The sequence below is a fragment of the Lissotriton vulgaris genome, chromosome 12, assembly GCF_964263255.1.
Source record: "Lissotriton vulgaris chromosome 12, aLisVul1.2, whole genome shotgun sequence".
NCBI classification, from domain to species: Eukaryota; Metazoa; Chordata; class Amphibia; order Caudata; family Salamandridae; genus Lissotriton; species Lissotriton vulgaris.
Genome location: NC_141700.1, coordinates 157,940,124 through 157,964,255, shown reverse-complemented (window position 1 = coordinate 157,964,255; position 24,132 = coordinate 157,940,124). Strand labels below are relative to the sequence as shown.

General features: G+C 45.4%; 1 protein-coding gene across 1 annotated transcript in view; it reads left to right on the top strand.

Annotated features, from left to right (window-relative positions):
• Positions 1-21,017, top strand: part of HSF4 (heat shock transcription factor 4) — a 385,922-nt gene extending 364,905 nt beyond the window's left edge. Inside the window, exons 11-12 of the mRNA XM_086947661.1 lie at positions 4,957-5,044; positions 19,632-21,017. Coding sequence (XP_086803787.1) covers positions 4,957-5,044; positions 19,632-19,828 — 285 coding nt within the window. The 3' untranslated portion in view covers positions 19,829-21,017. The remainder of the gene's footprint in view (positions 1-4,956; positions 5,045-19,631) is intronic.
• The last annotated feature ends 3,115 nt before the right edge of the window (positions 21,018-24,132 follow it).

Genomic DNA, 24,132 nt, shown 5'->3' with positions numbered 1-24,132 from the left:
TCAAAAACCCATTTATGTATATGTGTCTGTATGTATGGGTATGTTCTGTGTTGTGGGTTGTGGGATGATAATAGCTCTCGACAGACAGCTAACATTGTGTGTATGCGAGACCTAAAAATAGTGCATGGGATACAAGGTTCAGCACAGTCCCTTGCTACCTAGAATTGAGCATTAGCCAACCATTTGGTTTATACCAGGCTCAAATCTACTTAGACTTGGTCTCCTTTAAATGTGGTAATCCTATTTGCAAACTGTAGTATCCTGCATTTACATTGTAAGGAGGCTGCTAGGAAATATTTATGGGACAATCGTGCAAGTTTCACCTCCAATTGCTAAGTAGAAAATTACTTTAAGTAGACAACATTTTTTTTAAAAATGCCATGGCTCTTGAGGAATAGTAAAAAAAAACTAAATTACAAAAAACAATTATATTTTTCCGACATGTGTAAAGTGTCTTTTCGTTTTTGCTATTTAATTAATGTGCACATTTCTGAATCAAGCCAGATCTTTGTTTTGTCAAATGACAGCAATAGAATCATGTAATAGGAATCAAAATCAATTGCTTCTTGTGAATTACAGATCTTTAATATAGTATCGGTGGTCTGGTGACATAAGCTATTCAGCCATTGGTTTTGTGAGTTATGTCATTATAAACCTTAATTCACAGCAGGTGCCCTGGACTTACCTGTAACTCAGTCCTTCTACTGGTCAAGGCCCTGCCAGACCCAGCTCCTGTGCCTCAAGGCACCCGCCTCACTCTCTAGCTCTCCATCGCCATCTCATTCTCTCTAACACGCTCTCACCTTCTCCTGCTCTCTCTCTCGCACCTCTAGTGCCTTTTGTTTTTTCCTGTGCTGTCTCCGTTAGCTTTTGTGCCATCTCTCTGTGCCTTTTTGTCTTGTACTCTTTGCCTCTTGTTATCTTTGTGCCATCTCTTGTGCTCTTTTGCCTCTATTAACATTATGCCATTTTTTTTGCCTTTTTGCCATTTGCTCAATTGCTGTCTCTTTTACCTTGGGCTCTTCTTCCTTTGTGCCACATCTTTGTCCCTTTTGATTTGCGCCATTTGGTGTGTCCTGTTCACTTTGTGCCGTATTTGTCAGGTTTCGTACCATCTCTTTTTGACTCCTTTCTCTCTGTGCCCTTCCCATGATCATCTTCCTACCCCCTTGCCCTCTTTCTACTCCCCCCTCTCCTTGCTGGCTCCATCCTGTGCTCCAGCTAAGACCCACCCTTTGCGCTCCTCCCTCCTCTTAGAGACTTACCTAATGGCAGCCATAACGTAGATGCCAATGGCACGCCAAAGTCATGCCTGTCTGCGCCTGTCTACCCGTGAAGCCCATCCACTGCCATGACCCTGGTCCAACCACTCTCCAGGGCTACTCAGCATTTGTTCCTTCAGTCTCTCGACCCTAGACACCATTCTCCATAATGCAGCTGTTCCGCACTATTCAGAAGAAGCATTCTCTTGCACCTGCTGCTGCTTCGCGTGTAGTAACTCACTTACAAAACAAGCTCCCCCAACACACACCGAGTCTACACCCATCACGCCACCCACTCCCACTAGTGAACATGAACCCCAAGACATACTATCATGAATGCTCTTCAACACTTTCTCTCTCAGCAAGCACGTCACAGAAGTCTGGGACCTACTGGACAATGACAATGACAATAAGGTCATCCACTTCCTTATGGAGGCATTGATGACCTTCGCGTCAGCACCCGACTTCGCCATTTCTGTTCTGGCAGGATACAAGACAGCACAACAAGACTTCCAACACAAGACCGGAGGAAGAATCACAGTTATTTTCAAGAGACCATCCATTGCACCACAGCTACAGAGATAATGACCCACCTTCATCGAAAACCTGCAGTTCAAGCTCCAAATTGGCTAACTTCACCCGGGATGGACTTAGTCATCCCCTCACCATCAAATCCAGAGCCTACATCCTCCTAAGTTACCTCAATTTCCACCTGGATGACTGAACCTACCTCAACTCAGCTACAATCATTGAATACCTAGGAAACCTCAGGCTGTTACAACATGTTGTTGACCCATACACTTCCCTGGACACACCCATGACCCCATCTTTGCCTCCTTCAATGACATCAGGGTCACCACTTAGATGGACTGACCAGGCCATCTTCAACTTTTAGATCAACATCCCCCACCACAAAAAATCCATCCCTACAAGTCTGGGCAGTCGCAGCTGGAATAGCATCGCAGAATCAGACTGGTTCCATACTATTCACCTGAACCAGTCCAACCCCACTTGTAAGCTAACCACCAACATCAACCAATTTGACAGTTGGATCACAGACAGTGCCAATTCCCTGGTACCCGCAAACATAACCCCTAGAAGAGAAACCCAGAAACAGGGAAACGGGTATGCAGATGAACTCCAGTCATCCAAGCAATTCTGCAAACATCTGGAGTGGAAACGGGGAGCCAGTAAGAAAGAAACCGACAAGACCACCATCATCCACCATCAATAGCATCACCCCCGCACAAGTACTGTGAGGCATCCTATCAGAATTCTTCAGCAATTAAATCAAAACTATGAACAACTTTGACCTTCAACAGAAACCCAGCAGCCTCAACCCCAGCCTACCCACAGACGGCTCTGGAGAAGACATGGCTACTTGGAAAGCAATCACCACAGAGGAAATAGGCAACATCATGAGATCCATCCACTCTCGGGCCCAGTTGAACCCTTGACCCCGCCACATCTACAACATGGGTGTCTCCCCGATCAGAGAAGCACTCAGCCACATTCTAAACACCTCAGTCACAAAGCTTGGAAACACACTAAAAAGCCTTAGGCAGGCTCAATCCAGCTAGCAAACTACCACCCCCTACTACAATACCCATCTAAGGTAAAGGAAAAAGCAATCAGCAAGCGACTCAACCTACACCAGCTCCCGGACTTCAGTCAAACAGGTTTCATGCCCAGTCACAGCACCGACAGAGCCCTCATAACAGCAATCAATGACATCAGGATGATCCTCAACCGAGGGAAAAGAGCTGCCCTTTTCCTGCTCACCCTTTCAGCAACCTTTAGCACAGTCTTGCACTCCACCCTGATCAAAACACTTCACAAAGGGGAAATCCAAGGTCCCGCTCGCAACTGGATCTGCTCCTACCTAACTGGAAGAATCCAGAAAGTCACCATGCCATCCTACACTTTGGAAGCCAGGAAACTCATCCGTAGAGTCCCCCAAGGATCATCTCTAAGTCTCACGTTATTCAACATCTACATGACTCCACTGGCCGACATCATCAGGTTGCACAGCATCAAGATTCCCTCCTACTCAGATGACACACAACTGATAATCTCCCTTACAGATAAGACACTTGAAATGAGTCTGCATGAGCACAGTAGCCACCTGAATGAGATTCAACTGCCTCAAGCTCAACACCGACAAGACCGAAGTTGTGATTTTTCAAAACACAAACTCTCAGTGGGACTCGCCCTGGTGACCAGCAGACCTAGGACCTACTCCCATCCTCACAGCCAGTGGTAGCAACTAGGAATTATCATAGATGACAAACTCGACATGACAGCCCTACCAGTGAACACCTGGGAAGCTCACACAGGCACTCATTTCCAGCAGACATGACTACAGAAATGCCCTCCATGGCAGAATCACCATAAAACTCCTGAGCAGACTCCATACCATCCAGAACTCAGCTGCGAGACTCATTTTCAACCTACTATGCTGCTTCCAGACCACATCACACAGAAAACTCGACATACATATGCATATACAAACATACACAAACACACTCAATTCAAGCTCCTCACACACACATACAAAGCACTACATGACATCGGCCCGCATACCTCAACAGCTGCATACTCTTCCTCTTCCCCTCCAGAAACCACTGCTCAGCGTATTCTCCCTTGCACATGCACCCCAAATACCCAAAATCAGAGCAGCAAGCTGTGCCTTTTTGTAAATCTCCCCTAAAGAATGGAACAACCTCACACAGAACGCCAGAGGCTCCTCATCGCTTGAGCCCCACAAGAAACTGAAGACCTGGCTCTTCGAATAAACTCCTGGCAGTCCTCCTCCTACTCACCTGCAAAGTGCCTGGATACTCTCACGGGGTGATAAGTGCGCCATCCAAGTATGCATAACAACACAGTATTCATTATTTGTCTCTCTCCCTCTCCCCACTCCCTCTCTCTCATGCCCACACTGTCTTTTTCACGTGCACACTAGTAGAGATGACCCTCAGAAGCCAAAAATGTGTACAGGGAACACAGAAATTAAACTGACACCTGGGAAAATAATCCAGACCACAACCTCAAAAGGGGACTCCTAGGTGTCTAGAGTCAATTTGATATGGACTGTGTAATAACAGATGCATGTGCTAGGTGTGTTACTGCTCACTTCTTGAAATATTATTGACTGATTCTACAGTGTCAGAAGGACATTGATTGGTTCTGGCAACCAACAAAGGACACATACTTAAACGCGTGGGTAACATTTGGTAAATTATGTGTTGAGTGCTGGGAAAACTAAAACTCTACAGTTTTATGAAAAATGTGAAACTTTGCTCCCAACTAGAAATTGTCTTTTTCGCTGAACTCGCTTATTCCCTTTGGTTCTTCTCAGACCTATATTCCTTCATGTTTCTTTTTCTGTGTTTGGTCAAATTGTCAGTGATAAAGCTTTCTTGTTACATTGAGCACAACATAGTGGAAGATGTTTTTTTTAAAACCTAAAAATAACTAAATGAAAGAGTACATTATCAGTCGAAAGGCTCGTTACATTGTTTATCGAATAAATATGTGCTCTGGTAAATATAACTTAGGTGCAGCTACAGTTCTGCTCTAATATTTCATGTGTTGCGAGCAAGGAAGCACTGACATGAATGAACCTCCCTGGTTCTAACGAGCTCCCTGTCTTTGTATAATTGCACACTGTAGTTTGTGTTTTTGCATCAAGATGCAGCGCCACACAGTGGATCTGGAGAAGAATGCACGTGAGATGTCTTCGAAAGTATTAAACCCTTCTTTTAGCCCAGCTTGCTCAGGTACAGTAAACCGAATGATTTGTGTGCTTGGCCTGGAATCCCATGATTTGTCTTATTGATTAACATATTGTGCAGCCATACATTTGTCGTAGCCATGAGGTCATATTTATGTTTCATTATTTATTTGCTATTTACTAGACTCTTTTAAGAATATTTCTAAATAGGGATGTAAGTCAACAAACAGACGTGTAAAGTAAGAATGAGGAAGAAAACCAGAACTTTACAACTGTGGAATGGAAATGGAAACTGTTATTTGTGCCTCTCCGAAAAAGAAACACCATATTAATTGACAGTTTATTTTGCTTTCATTCACTGAACTCATTTGTTCCTACACCGCACCCATCGTTTGTGTACATGTGTTATTTTAGGGCCCCTGCACGGTTCACATCATTATCAGCTGGTCTAATCAACAGACGTGCCAGCAACCCGCAGTGCCACCGTGTGTCACACGGTGTCGGCACTCTGCACACGAAGAGTTGCTATTGCTCAGTTCAGGGGCGGCTCTAGGCTCATGGTGGCCCTGGGCAGGGAGCGTAGGTAGGGGGCCCCGGAAGAGGGGGTCCGGGCAGAGCGGAGCGAGGAGGCCAGTAAAGAGGGGGGGTCAGGTTGTTTGGAAGTGGAACAGAGCTGGAGGCCGCCAAATCCCTGCCAGGGGCCGCCACGCAAATATGTATCCATCCTCAGAGGATTATTATATTAAGGATATATATTGGCGTGGTGGCCCCTGAGGTTTGGTGGCCCTGTGCAGGTGCACAGCTTGCACATGCCTAAGGCCGCCCCTGCTCGGTTAGCATTAAGTGAGCTGGAACCCCCTCCCCACAGTGGTTTCTAGTTTGTTTGTGTAGGCTCTGGATCAGAGGATTTCAACCTTTTTTGCTCCTAGTCCCCCTAAGCAAAATGTTTTGATGATGCCCCCTCGCAAAACTTTATGGCAATATTTGAGGGAGCGGGTGGAGCAAAGCTGATCGGAGGGGGTGGGAATAATGAGTTCATTTTCTGGGCTACTTTTTCTTTCTCTCATAATCCACACTGAACATGAAACTTCTAAAAGACAAATCATCAAGCAGAAGTTGACTAAAAAGCAATTTACTCGCCATAATTGTGGTGGTGTTAGCCCCCTCACACTTCTAGGCCCCAATGCAACTGCTGCACGAATAATAACTAGGGCCGTGAGTTGCAGGCTGTCTCTCTTCTGCATCTTTCAGCGCTTCTCCACCATGTCTGACCATCACTCCAATCTTGAAACAGACACTCTGTCCCTTTCAGAAAAAAATTAGCTTCCATGGGTTTCTCGCATCTTTGCAGCACGGATGCGCCCAGGCCTAATGCTAGCAGTGAAAATGAGCCACCATGCCTCTTTTGAAAAGTGGAACAGTCATAATTGTGATGCAATGGACCACTCACCCTTCTGGGCTTGAGTGCCACTGCACCTGCTTTACTAATGAGAAATTGTCCTTTCAATGGATGTAACATATTTATTTTTGCACTTGGCACAGTCTGCTTACCTATTACTGAAAATGTATTCTTTGAAAGCACTTGTTTTAGCTTAAGCACTAAATCATTTTGTGGCAGCCTATCTTCTACTCTGGTTAACTGGATTTATGATTATGTGGTGCTGTGGCTGCAGCGTTTTCTGTACATGCCAAATAGTCCGTCATCTGATGCATAATCTGCAGATTTTAATAATAAAATACTTGTTTGAAGCTCAAATGAAACAGAAGATACTAAAAACATGACAACATTTGTCCTTGCACAGTGGAAAGCCCTTCACAAAGGCTCACTGGTCATCTTTCAATTGAATATTGCTGCATTTGGATGTTTAACTGGTGCTCATTAGGTAAAATCTTTTCCGAGGCAGTGCTCCAATGTGTAAAAATTACAATAGAAAAAAACTAATACTATCACAAAATGTACCACATAATTAGCCTTTTCTTGCTTTTTAATCCAGTCAACCTTGCAGAGTCATTTGGTCCTCCTCTGCCACATAATTCCAGTAGCTCTGTTTATACTGCGTGCAATGCAATTTTAAATAATGACATATATTCACAGTGCGAACTGCGCCAACTAGGATTCAATTCTGTGACTATATGGTCTTACAGACTGGCATTTGGAGTGATTGCATTAACCAACTGAGATTTCATTCCGTAGAAGAGTGCCCCTCCCACCATTACTTTAAATTCCATCTATTTTTCATTTAAACACGTGCACATACTTTTATATACCGTTGCCCAGAGGTAAAAAATACAACAAAATAGTTAAGAATATTTTTTTCATTTTAGCCGCCTCTTTGATCCTGCCACCACAGAGATCAGGGTTACAATTGCCATGCTTGTGCTGTGCAGCTTAAACACAGGATGTCAATGAAGATAGATAGTAAAGACCTCTGCTCTGGATACTTAGGGTGACCATATATAGAGAAGAAAAAAACGGGGAAAGGCCAGACATAAAAGTAGGACTAACGCCTTTAGGCTTACTGGTGTTTTCCGGTTTCTGATTCGCTTTGTGTCTGTGTTTATATATAAATATGGTGCTTTGCATTGAAATAATTTTTCTTTTTCTGACGTGTTTCGGGACTTTTCAGTCCTTGTTCACAAGCTAAATGTGTATGCATACCTACAAGGCTCGTGCAGATCACTAATTAACTGGCAAAATATCGATATAGCTCTCTGGTGGACCTCCCAAGTGAGCAAACAGTCTAAATGCATGCTGGAATTAGTAGTTCTGCATGATCGATTTTTAACCATTCAGTGGGTGTACGGTGTCAAAAATTCCCAACTATCAACGTCTTCTCGCCCTCCAGTGGGCTTTCCAATGTTGTACGCCATAGTTGTTACAATTGAGTCAAACCTGCAGGTCCATTTTAGGCTAAGCCAAGTTCCAAACCACGGACCCGCTTCAAATTCCTGCATTGGTATAGTCTCACACTACATTCCTTCAAAGCCGTTGTCCACAAACAGAGACGCCCTCCTCAGCAGGTTTATTTTCATTGGCATTGAAACAAATCCGGTGATTTATTTTGAAATAATTTTTGTGTTCCTGTCACGTTCTGGATCTTTACAGTCCTTGTTCACTGGCTAAAATTGTGGAATAACAAGAATCTTAATGGAGTCCACTAGTTATATATATTTTTTATAAATATTTTTTATTGAGAGTTCATACACAATAGATACACATTACATGGCATTTTTAAGCAATGAAATTAATAAAGTGCATAGTACAATATGTATAAAAAACCAGTAAATAAACCAAGTAGCTTCATTTAAATTTAAAAGTTCACTAGTTATCTTGCAAAATACCAATGTCGCCCTCTGGTGGGCCTCTACATTCTAAGTGCAAGCTGGAATTAGTAGTTCTGCATATTTCCAACAATTAATACAGCAAGGTAGTTATATATATCCAATTGATGCGCATTCTTATATTCCCATTAGGACAAAAACTACCAATTCTTATCTTCAGCTAAAACCTGTCCCATCATTCCATTCACAAACCGCTGGCAGTTCCGCCTGAGTCCAGTCTTTCAAACACTTTTAACCCTACTCTGCCCAACTGTCCAAAGTCAGGTGAATTCATATATCTTTTGGGCTCTATAAACCACATTTCACTACAGAAAAAGAATATGCTACCTTGCCTTATCAATCCAATCTAGGTAAAAATAAGAGGCAAATGGCATCCCTGCTTATGTGTACAGGTTTGGTCCTCAGGCCATCCCCAGTACCTTGGCATTGTGACCCCAGAGCCAATTGCTCACCACTAGGCCTAGGAGAAATGTAAATTAAAGCAGTATAATTCAGGTAATTTCAGAAATTTTGTGTTACACTTGTTACCGGTTGTTGTGTATTTACGCTGGCATTAGCGGCAAAATTATAGTGCGAGAACATAGCACACAACCAGAAAGCAAACTGCTGTTGATGCAGTTGTGTTTTTCACACTATTTTCTAACGCGAAATACGTCCTTGCATCACAGTTTAGAGCAAGGAAGCATTTTGTGCTCAAATATAGCATTAAATGTAGATTCAGATTTTTCATAATTACGTGTAATTTCATGTAATTTTCTCCAAATTTCGTGTAATAATGTGAAAGCGAATTACGCGAATCTTGCACATCTCTACCCATGGCCTTCAGTAATGCATAGTGGATTCTGGAAGCAGTGTGCAGGTTTCAGTCATGCATTTCATTCAGTGCCCATTGCTACAGAGTTACTGTGCAGTGCCTTCGTCCATGTTCTGCCTTCAATCTTCCCGACTGAAATGGCCATTCAGCACTGTGGATTTTTTAGATTGTCAGATTCCTTGTCTTCAATTTATTTTAACTTTGAGAGTCGGATCTGACTTTCTGTGTTCTCCTACAACCTACTCGCGGTTGGAGATCCATCAATTTTATTTCTGCTGCATCTAATCTGTGAGTAGCTAAGAATCCCTCAACAGGCGTAATAATTCCTGAAGCAACCTTTTTCACTCATGACCAACCAATCAGATTGGTTAGATCCATGGATCGTTCTTAATCTGGGGGGATTAAAATGGGTGATGCCAAAAAATGCTCCCTTGTCCAGTGACATCTGAATAAGTATCACATTTTCACCCTTAGATGGGATTTCTTTTTTAATTTGCAGAAAATAAACCATTAAACTTAATGTAACCCCTTTTTGTAATGTATATATCTAATAAACATATTGAACAAGTTTACACCAAACTGCAAAAGAGGGCATATTATTAGTAATGTTTTACTTTCAGACCAAGTTTAGTGCAATTGTGTTCAGTTTTTGTTGTAGCAGAGAGCAAAAATTCCTATTGAACCTAATGTATGGCTTGTTAATTTTAGACCCCTCCCTCTTCTCCCAAATAGGATTTCTCCATGTCATGACTGCAGTACTTAATTAGTAAAACAAAATAAGTGCCAGGGCTATTGTCAGGAGGCCACTGCGGCTTGCACCACATGTTGCACCTGTCATACTGCCAATGATAGTAACAACACAATTACTAACTATCGCACTTCGGACTATTTCAGGCTTCCGAAGCTATAAGAATGGCTTAGGCGGCAGGTAATAGTAACTTTTAATATGTATCGAATGAATAATTACCTGTTGTGGTCATCATCTCTAAATTAGCCAGATAGTGCTACCTAGTGGCAGACTGTCACAATCGCTGGTGTTGACAATGAAGTACTGGTGCCGAGCCCCAGAAACCACTGGCTCAAATTAAGCACTGCACAACGAAGACATCAGATACTGGTTTTGAATAGATTTGACTGGAGAGGGTTGGCAGACTTCCTCCCTACCAGGGATATAGTTCAAAAGGTCTTTGTCACCAATGGTCAATCCCTGTATAGCTTTGTTTAAAGTGGCAACAGGCTCTCAATGTGTGGTGGTACACTTGGATATGTCCATGACATGGTGCTTTACTGAGGAACATCAGTAAACATGGCACATATTCAGTGGACACAGATTGTTTAGTCCACTGGGGAAACAATCATGGGCAGACCAAAATAGTTTTGAAGTGAGGCAATGTTCCACAATTATCATTTGCCTTGCAATTACCCTAGTCCCTTCAAGCTCACCTTATTAAGTGGAAACTCAGTACTAGTTGCAGGGACTTATATTAACCTCTGTTCAACTCCTAATTGTTTGGTGTCTTAAGTTATTTCTGTTCAGCCTTTTCTTATGTTTACCTACTTTGTCAGCAAGATACCCTCATCGTCCCTGAAATTGAGCTCCTATATGTACAGTGGTCCAGGGCTTACCTGTCAAAAGAGGTGGTTCAGAGATTGAGCACCTTTTCTCCTCTAGTTAAAACTGAGGAAGAGTGGGAGTCTGAGAGGTTTGGAAGATGAACAGCTTTGAGACTGGCCATTGTAGCAGATGCCCACCAAGCCTGCTTGCATCTACCTGCAGGGAGAGAAGTTGCTCACAACTCCATGGCTTTGTAGTGTGAGGAAGTGGGGATGCTCAGAGGAAGACACCACACCCTAAGCTGAAGAGATCAACAAAGAAGCATGCAGGCTTGCTTCGAGCCAGGGATAGTGAGAGTGGCTGGGACCTCGCCTAAGTGGAGTGACACACTGTCTGAACTTAGTGATGGCGGATCAGTTGGCAGTAAGGAGGGTGGAGTCTCTCCTTAATATTGGCGATTGACCGGCTTGCAAAACTGGGAACCAATCAGTAAGAAATGCAAAAAGTGCATAATTGAAAAGTGACAGCAAATCACCTAGTGCAACAGAAACGAAGGGGAGGTAAGGGGCTATTACCCTGGGCAGTCCCGGTGACACACCTGAACCAGAGAGGGAGCTTAATATCATGTGTTTCTTCTTTTCCAGATTGATCTAGAACAATTAAAGAATGCAGAGTATTAGGTAACCCAGGGCGAAGTACTACACTACGCTCGGGTAGTTTGCGGCGTTTGCGCTACTTCGCACTACGCGAATTGCACGTAGCACAGTGCAAACCTGCATAGCGTAGTGTAGCATAGTGCAGCTGTCTTTTTTTGCTTGCTTGCGGTCCTCAACGTCAAGTTGGCGACCGTGAGCAAGCAAAATGACATCCCGGCGATACTGTTTCCTCCTTCGCGATCAGCAACATCAAGTTGCCGATCGAGAGTGTGGGAAATAAACCTCCCAGCAAGATTCTCAACGCGGGGAGGTCAGGTTTCTCATTGCGAGTGGTCGCGTATGCTCGCGACTGCTTGCGATGAGAAACTACCAGTCTGCGTTGAGAAAGCTCCAGCTTGAGTAGAAATCTACCCGAACGGCAGAAAACGACCGCTTGTACAGTGGAAGATGCAGTTTGAACAGTGCAGACAAACATCCGGCATTGTGCAATCAGTGCGAACAGCATTTTGCACAGTGCACTACGCAGTTCACGTAGCACGAAGTGCACTTTGCGTAGCTACGCGTAGCGCTACTACGTGAACTACGTCCAGGGTTAGATTAGGTTAACAGGAGTCAGTTCAGGAGCACATACTGACTTTGTATAAGTACTTGCTCAAAAAGACTGTTTTATACAGGGAGCTGAAATAATGTCCCTGAAGGCAGCCTCTTTCAGAAAGTACCATAAACGTTCTAAAGGTTGGTTGTAGGATTTGCTGCATAGCACCTCCGGGTGATCAATGTGTTAAAAAGGTTTTTTTAGTCTGGCCTATGGCAAGACAACCCTGAAGTGACAGGCAGCTTTTTGTCATTTTTGATCCTGATTTTATTTTTTTATTTCACAAAACAGTGCAGAATAAGGCACAGCTTTATTTCTTCAGAATTATGGCCTGCATATTGCATGCTTGTTCTGTGTTTTTATTTACTCGATTTCTTTATTGGAAGGGATAGCTTCTCTAGGATCCACATGAAAAAATTCTCCTTTCTTCATGTGAGATATTCTACTTAAGTTAGACGTTAGAGGACAGTATTACTGCCCGACTCTGGAAGTGCCCCGGTTACTTACCGGTAATCTTCATTACTCCGAGTATAGTCTTCCTCGCCACATGACTTACATAGTGAGCTTCAGCTCCACGACAGAACCCGCCAAAGTAAAAAAAAGCCTCCCACCCCCTCCCAACATGGCCGACCAGTCACCCCTGACCTCTATAAGAGGCGGGCCGGCCCAACCAACAGCCTGAACCACCAAGCAAACAATGAAGCCGATAGTCAGACGGGGGGGGGGAACTCATGTGGCGAGGAAGACTATACTCGGAGTAATGAAGATTACCGGTAAGTAACCGGGGCATTACTTCTTCGTTAGTCTTCCTCGCCACATGACTTACATAGTGAGCAAATACCCAAGCCAAAAGGCTTCATTGACCACAAGAAGAACAACACCACACGGTGATGCAGAAAAACCAACACAAGGTTTATTCAGTACAAAAGAAAAGAAAACAGGAATTCCAGCAAATCTGAATCAAGACACAAATAAAGGGCCATCAAGGAGCCACAGCTCCCGCACTCAGAACGGCCCCAGCGAAGTCCCCAGGGACAGAACCACCCAAGACAACGCGATAGTGTACCATGAACATGTGTGGTGACGACCACGTCGCCGCCCGACAAATCTCCTCAGTGGAGACACCCTTGAAGGAGGCCCAGGACACAGACACACTCCTAGTGGAACGACCCTGGACCCCCGCCGTTACCACCGAACCCAGTGAAGCATAGGAAAGTAGGATAGCCTGTTTAAGCCAGCGACTCAAGGTGGAAAGAGAGGGCTTGTGGCCAGAATGAACGGGACCGAAAGTCACGAGCAGGCTATCACACCGGGCAAGGGAAGACGTGCGCTCAAGATAAACCAAAACAGCACGCCGGACATCCAGCAAGGACAAGGAAGGATCCGTGTCGGGAGGGAAAGAAGGCAACGATACCTCCGAGACCGGTTCACCAAGGAAGGAACCTTGGGAAGAAAACGGGGGTCATGACGGAGAATCAACCTGTCAGGCAAAACTCGCAAGAAGGGAGGGGAGCGGAGGAACGAACCCAGCTCGCCCATCCGCCCGGCAGACACAACGGCCACCAGGAAAACCACCTTAAAAGTGATAAACCTCAGAGCCACCGATGCCAGGGGTTCAAAAGGGGGACCATGAAGGGCTCGCAGAACGAGAGGGAGATCCCAAGGGGGAGACAGGCAGAGCGTCCGAGGGCGACGGAGAAAACAACTCCGGAGCAAATGAGCCACCAGGGAATCCAGCCCGTCGAAATCCGGACTGCGGAAGGCCCGCAAGGCCGCCCACTGGGCCCTCAGGGATGAAGGTGCCAAGCCCAAGGAAAACCCCTCAGCAAGAAAATCCAGGACCCGCAAGGAATCCACGGAGGCGGGGTCAGCACCTTGCAGACCGCACCAACGCGAGAAAGAATCCCAGTGCCGGGCATAGGAGGACAAGGTGGAAGACCTGCGGGAGCCCTGCAGCAAATCCACCACTCCAGAAGAACAACCCCGAGCAAGCAACGTCACCCACTCAAGAGGCAGGCCTGCAGATGGAGCCGGCGCAACACCGACTCCAGGAGCGGGGGGCCCTTCAAAGGAAAAGGAAGATCCGGGATCGGCCAGTAGGCGTGAACCGCCAGCTCGCAAAGGAGAGGGTACCAGGGGCGGCGGACCCAGCCGGGAACCACCAGAAGCACCCTGGCCCTGTCCAAGCGAACCTTGCAGAGGACCCGAGGGATCAGGGGGAACAGGGGAAATGCGTACAGAAGACCGGAGGGCCAAGTGAATGACAGAGCATCCACACGCCACACCCCCGGGACCGGGAGGAGAGAGCAGAACTTGGGAAGGAGGGCCGATTCCCCGTCCGCGAACAGATCCACCAGCGGCACACCGAAGCGAGACACCAGGCGTTGAAACACCACCGGAGTCAGGGAGAGACAAGGCAACGACGGAAAGATCCGACTCAGACGATCCGCCTCCACATTATCGGACCCCGGGTGATAGACAGCCCGAAGAGACAGGACCGACAACTCTGCCCAAGACAACAACTCCTGAGTCAGCAACCAAAGGGAGCGAACCCTGCACCCCCCCTGATGGTTGACATAGCTCCTCACAACCTGGTTGTCTGTCCTGACCAACACATGGTGACCCCGTAGAGAAGGAGCAAAATGACTGCAGGCCAGGAGGACTGCCCTCAACTCCGGATAGTTCGAGGAGCAGCGGGACTGTAGGAGATCCCAACGATCCTGTATCGACCCCGCGCCCAAGGTCGCCCCCCAGCCGAGGAGACTGGCATCGGTCGTGACCACCCTGGACGGGGACACCAAGAAGGGAAGACCCTCTGAGAGGTGAGACTCCACCAACCACCAACCCAACTCCGAACGAAGCTGAGGGGAGACCGGGACCAGGAACTCGTAATCCTCCGAGCGGGGATCCCAGAAGGATAGCAGATGGTTGACCAAGGGATAAAGGTGGAGGCGAACCCAGGGGAGCACATTTATGGTCGCCGACATCAGGCCCTGATCTCGTCGCCAGAGGCGAACCGAGGCAGAACCCCGAGCCAGAAGGGACCCCAGATCCCGCCACAAAGTGTCCCGGCGACCCAGAGGCAAGAACATCTTTCCCAGCACCATGTCCAGACGACCCCCAATGAAGGCTAAGTCCTGAGTGGGTGACAGATGTGACTTCCGCTCGTTGATCAGGAAGCCGTGGGAGGAGAGGACCTCGCAGACTCGTCCGACGTGCAGCAACCCCTTGGAAAAAGAAGAGGCAGAGATTAACCAATCGTCCAGGTACGGAAAAACCCTGATCCCCTCCTGGTGAAGAATACCCACCAGGGGAGCCAGGATCTTAGTAAATACCCTCGGGGCAGATGACAAGCCAAACGGAAGTACCTGGAACTGATAGTGGGAACCTCCAATGCAGAACCTGAGGAAGGACTGAGAAACCGGAATATCATCTTGAATTTAGTATGTGGAATATAAGAATTCAACCATTTTAAATCCAACACAGGTCGGAAATCCCCAGACACCTTTCTCACCAGAAAAAGGATGGAGTAGACGCCTGAACCCCTCTGAGAGGGAGGGACCGGGCGGATGGCCCGCTTGGCAAGCAAGTCCAGAACTCCGGCCAGCAAGGCCCATCTCTTGACCAGGGAGGAAGGCAGGGCCGTAGCGAGGAAAAAATCCGGAGGAGGGGAGGAGAAGGCGATGGAGAATCCTTCCTTCCCAATCTGAAGAGCCCAAAGATCCGTGACAGACTCCTCCCAGGCCGGGACGAAGTGGCGGAGACGTCCCCCCACAGGGAACACCCCGGAGGGAGACGGCCGGAAGTCAGGATTTTGGGGTGGCAGAGGGAGCGGCAGCAGCCGGCTGAGACCGGTATTTGTTGAAGTAAGGGGTGCCCCGGCCGCGACACCTCCCACGAAAGGGCGCGCCGCCTTACCCCTGGAAGACGAGGAGAAAATCCGGCCGCGACCCGAGAAGCGGGCCCCAGATGATTTGATGGGAGCCAGCAACTTGCGGTCCTCAGCAGATTTCTTAATCATAACCTCCAGAGGAGGGCCAAACAGCTTCGCCCCAGAAAACGGTATCTTCATTAGCAGAGCCTTCTGGGCCGCCTCCGACTTCCAATGCCAGATCTGACGCCGGGCCTGTATCTCCGCACCCCCAGCGGCATCCGCCGCACCCAGAGTGTCAAAGGAGATGTCCGACAGGAGGCGCGTCTGCTGTTCCATTAAGGCCAGCATCGGGACAACATCAGCCCCCTGATCCAGGAGTTCACCCAGGGACTGGAAGTCCGTCAACAAAGACTGCACCGTGCAAGACAAATAGGCTGAGGCCCTGATGGTGAAATTAGCCGAAGCATAAGAACGCTTAGCAGCAGCCTCCACGCGCTTATCCACAGGGTCAGAGGGGGAGGCGTCCTCCGAAATGATGGAACCCTGGGACGACAGACCCACCACCAGAGAGTCCACCTTCACCGCCGGAGGGAAGTCCCGAGTGAACTCCTCAACCGCGTAACGCTTTGACAGATATCGTGGAAAGGACTGCTTATCAACATCCAGCCACTTCCCCTCGATGACCTTTTTGATGGACGCATGAAGAGGAAGGGAGTCCGGAGCCTTGCGCTGATACTGGACAAAGAAATCCTCGGAAACATCCTCCGCCGCAGTAGGAGGGAAGGCCAAGTTATCCTTGATGTGGGAAAGAACTTCACAAAGCTCCTGACCCTGGATGTAACGGCCATGGAGATCATCTTCCTCCCCCTCCGCATCCGAGACAGGAGTGGGGTCCCTGTGAGGACGCTTCGGCGAGGAAGGGCCCTGGGCATCACGCAGCGCAAGGGCATCAGCCACCGCAGACTGGATCATCAATTGCAGGGACTGCGCAGAAAAAGGCAATGCAGACAAGGAGTCAGCCACCGGACCCACTGCGACAGAATCCTGATCCATAATGTGAGAGCAAACACCACCAGCCGAAGAAAGCGGAGAAACTCAAGGGCACCCAGGTGCAGGAAGCCTAATATAGCCAGAGGGGACGGCGTCAGAAGACACAGCTGAAAGCCCTAAACCCCGCACGCCGCACCTGGAGCGAAACCCCGCCCCCAAAAGGCGGGTCGCGCCTCGGGCCAATCACAGCGCGGCACAGAGCCGCGGGCCGCAGGCTTGAAAACCCCCAGACCGGCGGCAGCGTCCAGCGCCGCAAAATGCACATCCCGGCTGAGGGAAGAGACCAGGACGGCCGGCGAAAGGTAAGCGCTCAAGCCCCCCATCACCCGGCACGCATAGGCGCGAGGCCGCCCAGACGCGTACACAAGCCCTGAGCGGGGAAGCGGCCACGGAGATCCCAACAAACACCAGGACGCCTGATGCAGTCTCGAACCCCGGGACGCGCAGGCCTGACGCGGCACACAGCGTACCACAGCCGGTCCCGCGGCCCACCGCATTCGAAAAAAACGGCGGCCGCCATTACCAGTGACCGGAGCCTGCCACAGAAAACGCCAGGAGCCAGCGCCGGTCCACAGAGCCCGACACACGGGCGAGGACCATAAAAAAACGACTGGAAACAGGAAAGGGGTGAACACCCAACCTCCCCGGCCGCCCCCCCCCCCCCCCCCCCCCTCCTAGAGCCCTGGCACGCTAAAGCAGCACCTAACCGGCCCCACAGGACTGGGGGAAGGAAGAGGGGGAGGGGGATTAAAGTCCCAGGGTCCGCTAAGGCAGAACCTCCAACCCAAAACCCATGGACCAGCTAGAGCAGGTCCAATTTACCCGTACAGCGCCTCTGGAGAGGGGGTGGGAGGCTTTTTTTACTTTGGAGGGTTCTGTTGTGGAGCTGAAGCTCACTATGCAAGTCATGTGGCGAGGAAGACTAATGAGGAGGTAATGTTATGCATAGAAGAGTTTGAAGCTTCATATGTGTTGTGATGTGTATAACACATTTTCTGTCCCACAAGATTGGCGTATCCAGAAAAGAGTAAAAAAAAACTGCACATGACATTTCTGCATTGTTTCTTTCCCAGATTTTGAGCCATTAAATTGCTATCCCTTCTAATGAGCATTGTAACAGACTAGGTTGCTCAGGTTTTCTTCCTGTGAGACTTTCACAGTTTTTCTTTTCTTCATTTAACTAGTGGCTCATACTCCTGACAGAAATGTGAGCCTCCTGGTAGTTGGACTGATTACATGGATATCCATCGTGAAGGGATTGTGTTGTTAGTCTTTCTTCTAGAATCTTCAGGAATGGTTGTAACAATGAGAGCTCTGTATGCTTACCAGTGAAGAATTCAAAATGTTTGATTCTTAATTTACGTTTCCTGAGATGTATCTCTGCATTCCTACAATTTTTAGTCCTTTTCTTTATGCATATGCAGGGCCCATAAAGCACTGTCTGATTATTCCAAATCCACAGCTGAGACTAATCATCAAATCAATACATTTAAATAACATGGAACACATTAGGATCAACAAAGAAAGACAGAGAATGGTTACGTTTTTAAACAATAAAGGTTTAGTAAAAGTTAAAAGGTTTACAAATTCAAAATCATCAAATTGGTATCAATCAGTAATGAAAATATGAATGCATTTATGAATTATGAAGTTGAAATCAATCAAAGTCATATAAGTAAGAAGACAAATTAGTAAATAGTTGTTGCAAAGGACAAGTTAAATAAATCAGTTCTACCATAAAGATAGTACTCTGCTCTAAGCTGTCTGGAAAAGAATTCTGATCTCTTGCCTACATTGCACTAGCTTAAATCACTAAATTCTAACACCTCCACATAGTTCCCGTAAAATGCTTCAATCAGGTTAAAATATACAAATGCAGTCTAGGGCTGATTAGTTTCTCAGGGTACTACACAAACTAGATATATTGAATCCGCTTGTACTCTGCACGTGCACTGTAACAAGTAGTTAGGACATTCTACAGCTATTATGCAAAGGAAACATTTCACATGAGAAAGAAAGTAAAGACACATTGTCTCCTAGAAATAAAAACACATATGACATGAAACAATACGGCTCCAAACGTTAGCCAATTTAAAATGGCGGACTACATTAGCTGTGGTCGAATCTGAACTGTAAATAATACAGTTAACAGCAATTGCCTGTTCCCATGTTAATATTTAAAAAATGCAAAACACTTAATATGGAAAAGAACCCTATCACCATGTAGATGAGTTCAGTGTTCTATTTTCACTCCTCCTTGTTTTCAGGTATGAGTGAAAGAATTTGTCTCACTGCCTAACAAGTAGTCCTTTGTTTATAATGTGCCCCCAAGACCCTGCCCAGTATTTGCGTCATATGTGTATCTCCAGGCCATCTTATACCTTTAGGAGGGCTGGCAATGCACTCATATGTAAAGTAGGAAAGATACGCATTATAGGGAACTGGTGTTACAGATAATTAATCTTTTCTTTCTGTGCAATCAGTGGGATGTAGGAGATATCCTGTATCAGAGCCTCTCTCACATCTGATTAAAAATCATCCTCTTTGTCAGACTAGGTGGCCAAAGAACTAATGTTGCCCAGTAGCCGGGAGTAGTAATGGGGTTGGTAGGAACCTAAAAGGAGGTACTTGACCTACAGAAGCGAAAAGCATTGCCCCTACCTTTGATTGAGCTATTGTCGCCAAATAACTAGGAACATTAATTTAGCGGTCACCTTTATTCATGCATTTGTCATTTAAATTTACAGGTAAGGAGCTTGTACTTGACGGTACCCAGCAGTTATTCAGCGAAGAACGCGCCACCTTCGGAAATGATGAGGTGAACCTAGAAGAATGCCCTGCTGTGTACATCCCGGCTCAGAACATTGCTTCCTACCTTTCCTCAGGCATCCTACAAGCGCATATCCCATTAAATTTAAGTTCTGTAGCTGAAAGTAACGAGTGATCGATATTTAGCTTTATAAAATTGTAGTGCCTTTTGTATAGAACATTTTCATGGATAATGTAAAAAAACACAAAAAAAAGAGTTCAGAAACCGATAAGAGTTAATGTTATTTGTTTACACTGCTGCTTAGCAACATGAATTCAGATACTTGCCTAAGTCATAAACAATAGCTTCTTTCAGAAGTACATTAACTATCATACAGGAATTTCAAATACTTATGTGGACTAGTGACGTTGATGGGTTATGGCCGAGGGAGTCACTGTCTCTCACGTCTCCCTGGTCAGAACCAGTAATTCTTGCATTCTACCTTTGATGTGGTATGGATGCTGCCTGACAAAAATTAGAAAGTCGAAAGGAAACCTCTATGTGCCTCTACATTCTAAACGTGATTCACAAGTTTGTAATTTTACACCTGCAGATTTACGCATCCTCAAGGGTAGAGAATTAAAATATTTCCAATTCACAAAACTCTAGATATATAATCTTAGAAGGTTGTGCCAGTCACAGGTTTTATACTTCAGAAAAACCTTTGTGAATTCCATGATGTGCATGTGAGTTGTAATGTACACCATTTTAATTATACATGGTGCACAATTGCACCAGCAGAAATCTCAATACATTTGAACAATTGCATAGTTTTTCTTTTTTTCTTTTTCCCACGTTGGGTTTAATGATTTTTTTCCTGTGGAGTAACTCTTTCCTCTATATCCCTATATGGTTTTCTGTGATCAATTCCCCTTCCGAACCTGGAAAGAGATTACTCCTACCCTTTGCAGAAGCAAATCTCTAACCATGTCCAGGGTGGGAAAGGGTCGGACTGGAGTTTGAAATTGTCTACTTCGAGGCTGAACACACCTTGAAACACCCACTCCCTCCCCCTTGAATGGAATTTACTCCTGCATAATTTGCAGTGTCGTGGGGCAATATTAAATTGGAGTGACAGGATTTGTGGCTATGAGGCTGTGTATTCCTTGCATACATAAATCCTGCCACTTGCACTCATAAATCTGATCTGTGAGAGCAGATGATTTTTGCTGGTGGTGTAGCGGCATTTTCAATATTTGCCATAAATAGCACTTACTGTATTCAAACAGTGCACAGTAGAAATTTAAACTATGACTATTGTTTACATGTAAATAACCTCTGCGTTCACTTACATTTATAGCCTGATAAAATGTCATCTTACTTTAATCTTGTAAGTCTCTGAATTAGTTGTTTTAATTTCAAAGCTGAAAGCTTCTGGAGACAGTCTTACTATAGGGCAACATTTGAAATGTAATCAGGGCCTCTGGAATTATACAATGGGGGTGTACCAAATTATGCACCAGGGTTTACTAAATTATGTGGCAAGAATAGGCAAATAATGCCTCATAATGTGGCACAGTTTGTAACAAAATTACTGTAATATTTTGTCTTTTTACACGTTAACACTATTTTAGAAAATATTCCACCTCGTTGGAAACAGTTTAACACGCAGATACATCAATAGACAATTGAAAGGTGACCCAACACATGCTGTTTTAGTAATGTTTGATCCATTTGAGCTAGAAACTATTTTTATGGGTAAATTATGCAACAGATGATGGATTATGTGGCCAGTCTTTCTCTTACTTAGGCCCCAAGCTATCAAGGTTGCCAGACTTTCTCCTACTTGGACCCCGAGCTGTGTAATTCTTTGCCCATTACTATGAGAGGCTGACGTTCTTTTTCAGTTTTCCAAAAGCTCTTAAAGACTTGACTCTTCTGAAATGTGCTTCTTTGTTATGACCCGGTTGGTATACCAAAAATTCTCAGCACCGGGACACTCTGGCAAGGTAGCTGTGTGCTGTACAAAATAATATAATAATTATAATTATGTGGCAAATATGGTTAATCCATAATTATGCAGAAAATCCATTGGACACACAATCACCTAATTCCAGTGGCCCTGAATAAAATGCTGTTCGGCAGGGATTTAATGCTGAACTTAACTTTCATACTATTATGTAGATGGTGAGTTTACTACCAGTTCTGCATATTTGGCTTTTATGTGACTGCTCACACCATTCTGACTGCATAGAAACACTGGGTACCTATAGTGCATATTGCTGTCGTACTCCTGAGTCCAAGTTATCTTGGCCAGTTTGAGGTTTTAGTTTAGCTGCGTTGGAAAATCGCATATTTTGCTTTGTTCCGTATTTTCTGCCTCAGGCAAATTCTTCAAGTTAATACCTAGGAGAGTTAGTGCAAGGAAAATTATAGATGTGCAGAATTACAGCACAACCGGGAATACTGTCATCGGGTGCAAGTGGTACCACAAATTATATGGCTTTGAAATGATGCTGGGAAAGGAAAAAAAAGGAAACTGAGAAAAAGGAGAACTGGAAGAAGTGAGGAGAGAATGAGAAGCAACATACAACATTTGGAAGTCTCAAAAAGTAAAAAATTTAAAAATAAATTCCCAGCTCGAGAAAATTATTCTGCAATCAAAGAAAACTGTGTTATGCCAGTGAGGTGTTTTTAATCACTTTACAGTATTACTATAGCCTTATAGCCCGCTGTGGCGGGCTATTCTGGCTATTAAAGGCCCGCTTCAGCATGAAGGTCCGAGCCTAAGGAGAGGGACTTTAACAAGGGAGCAGGACTTTAATAGCTGGCATAGTCCAGCTACGAAGGGCTATAAGGCTATTAGAACATTCTGCCACTAGAGGGTAGAATGTTCCAACAAATAAAACAAAGGCCTCTCGGATTTCGAGGGGTTTAACTTCCCTCGGGCTCCGACTGAGAGCCTTTGAAAAAAAACATTGGAATGTTGCTTTGCAGGCCTTTACCGGCCCGTAAAAGCATGGAGCACTCCATTGTCTTCAATGGAGCTCCCAACATTTCTTAGCATAATGCACTACTTTGAGATGGCGCTATTGACAACGAGCAATGCAGTCTAATTAAAAAGTAGCACACAAGTCTTTCGTCATCTGCCCATATTCGATGGGATGGGGGAATGTACAATGACTTTACAGCAGCTAGTTTCCTCTATAGTCCCAAAATGGATACAGTTGTTGAAATACCATTGTACTTGATGCCCCGATTATGTTTCTTTTTTAAAATAATATTCTTGGTTTTTTATGGGTTAAAGATTTTAAACAAATACAGATTTACTTACACTAGTTTTCCATGATGGAGTCATCAAATGAGCAAACGATTAAATCTCTTTCCTATGCAATGCAGATAAAAAAAATTTAGTCAATTGAAATGAGGCAGAACATAATCTACTGTTCCATTACACCCACACCCTTGCAACCAAGCACAATGAGCAGCTTAGCTTTGTAGTAAAAGTTGGTAAGTATTCGCTAAAATTACACTGTACTCTTCTTAACCTCACACATGACACCAACAGTCTTTCCAAATGATCCATTCTATACCCATAGACAAATACAACAAAAAGTAGTAGCCTCTAACTCATCACCCACAAGTACTTCACCAGGGGCATGAGTTGCTGGTCAAATGCTCCAATAAAATTCATATTTACCTAGAAAACTGAGCAGAAAAGTCCCAAACCTGGAAGAAGGTGACCATTACAGAGAATACTAGGTTTAGTTTTCTGAAATGTTTTAGATCACTTATTTAATGTCGTATGCCGTCTTCCACAGTTGATGCGATGGAAGAGGGCACCTGGTTTATGTCTGCCGTAGAATGGGAGAAATAATAGTCAGAGAATAAAGTAAGTCCTACTCCTGCAAATTCAGGAGTAAGCCAAACCTTTATCAAGAAAAAGAAACAGCTAGTGTGAGTATTTAAAAAAAACTGCGTCTCATTTTATACCATGGGAGCCAGCAGTACAGCCCCTCCTTTGGTATGGTTGCATTGAAGAGCCTATCAATGGGGCCATTTTCATAACCGAGAATTGTAACCAATTGTGGGAATAGATGAGAATGTAGGAGCTGTATTGACAGATTCCTCAAGGATCCCTTCCATTTGCTGAAATGCAGGTCTTGCTCTATATTACGAGCTGAGTCACTCAACTATTCAACACAGATCTGCTGACTGGGTTTGTCCTTCAACCCTGGAGGTTAGGGGTCATCTCCCTCTTTGTAAACAACCCATTGACCGAAATGAAACCTGTATGTCTCGGCCAATAAGCGTCCTGAAACTGTTGGTGCTCCTGGCCACACAACTGTTGAGTTACCTTGAAGGTCTTCATAACCTTGATTGTTCGGAGCTGGGATTTCTTTTCACCCTAAAAAATGAAACATGAACTATCTAGTTGGTTGCCTTACATCAAATCGTTATTATTCTTGATGGAGATGCAGTGCGACTGATCCTTGAGG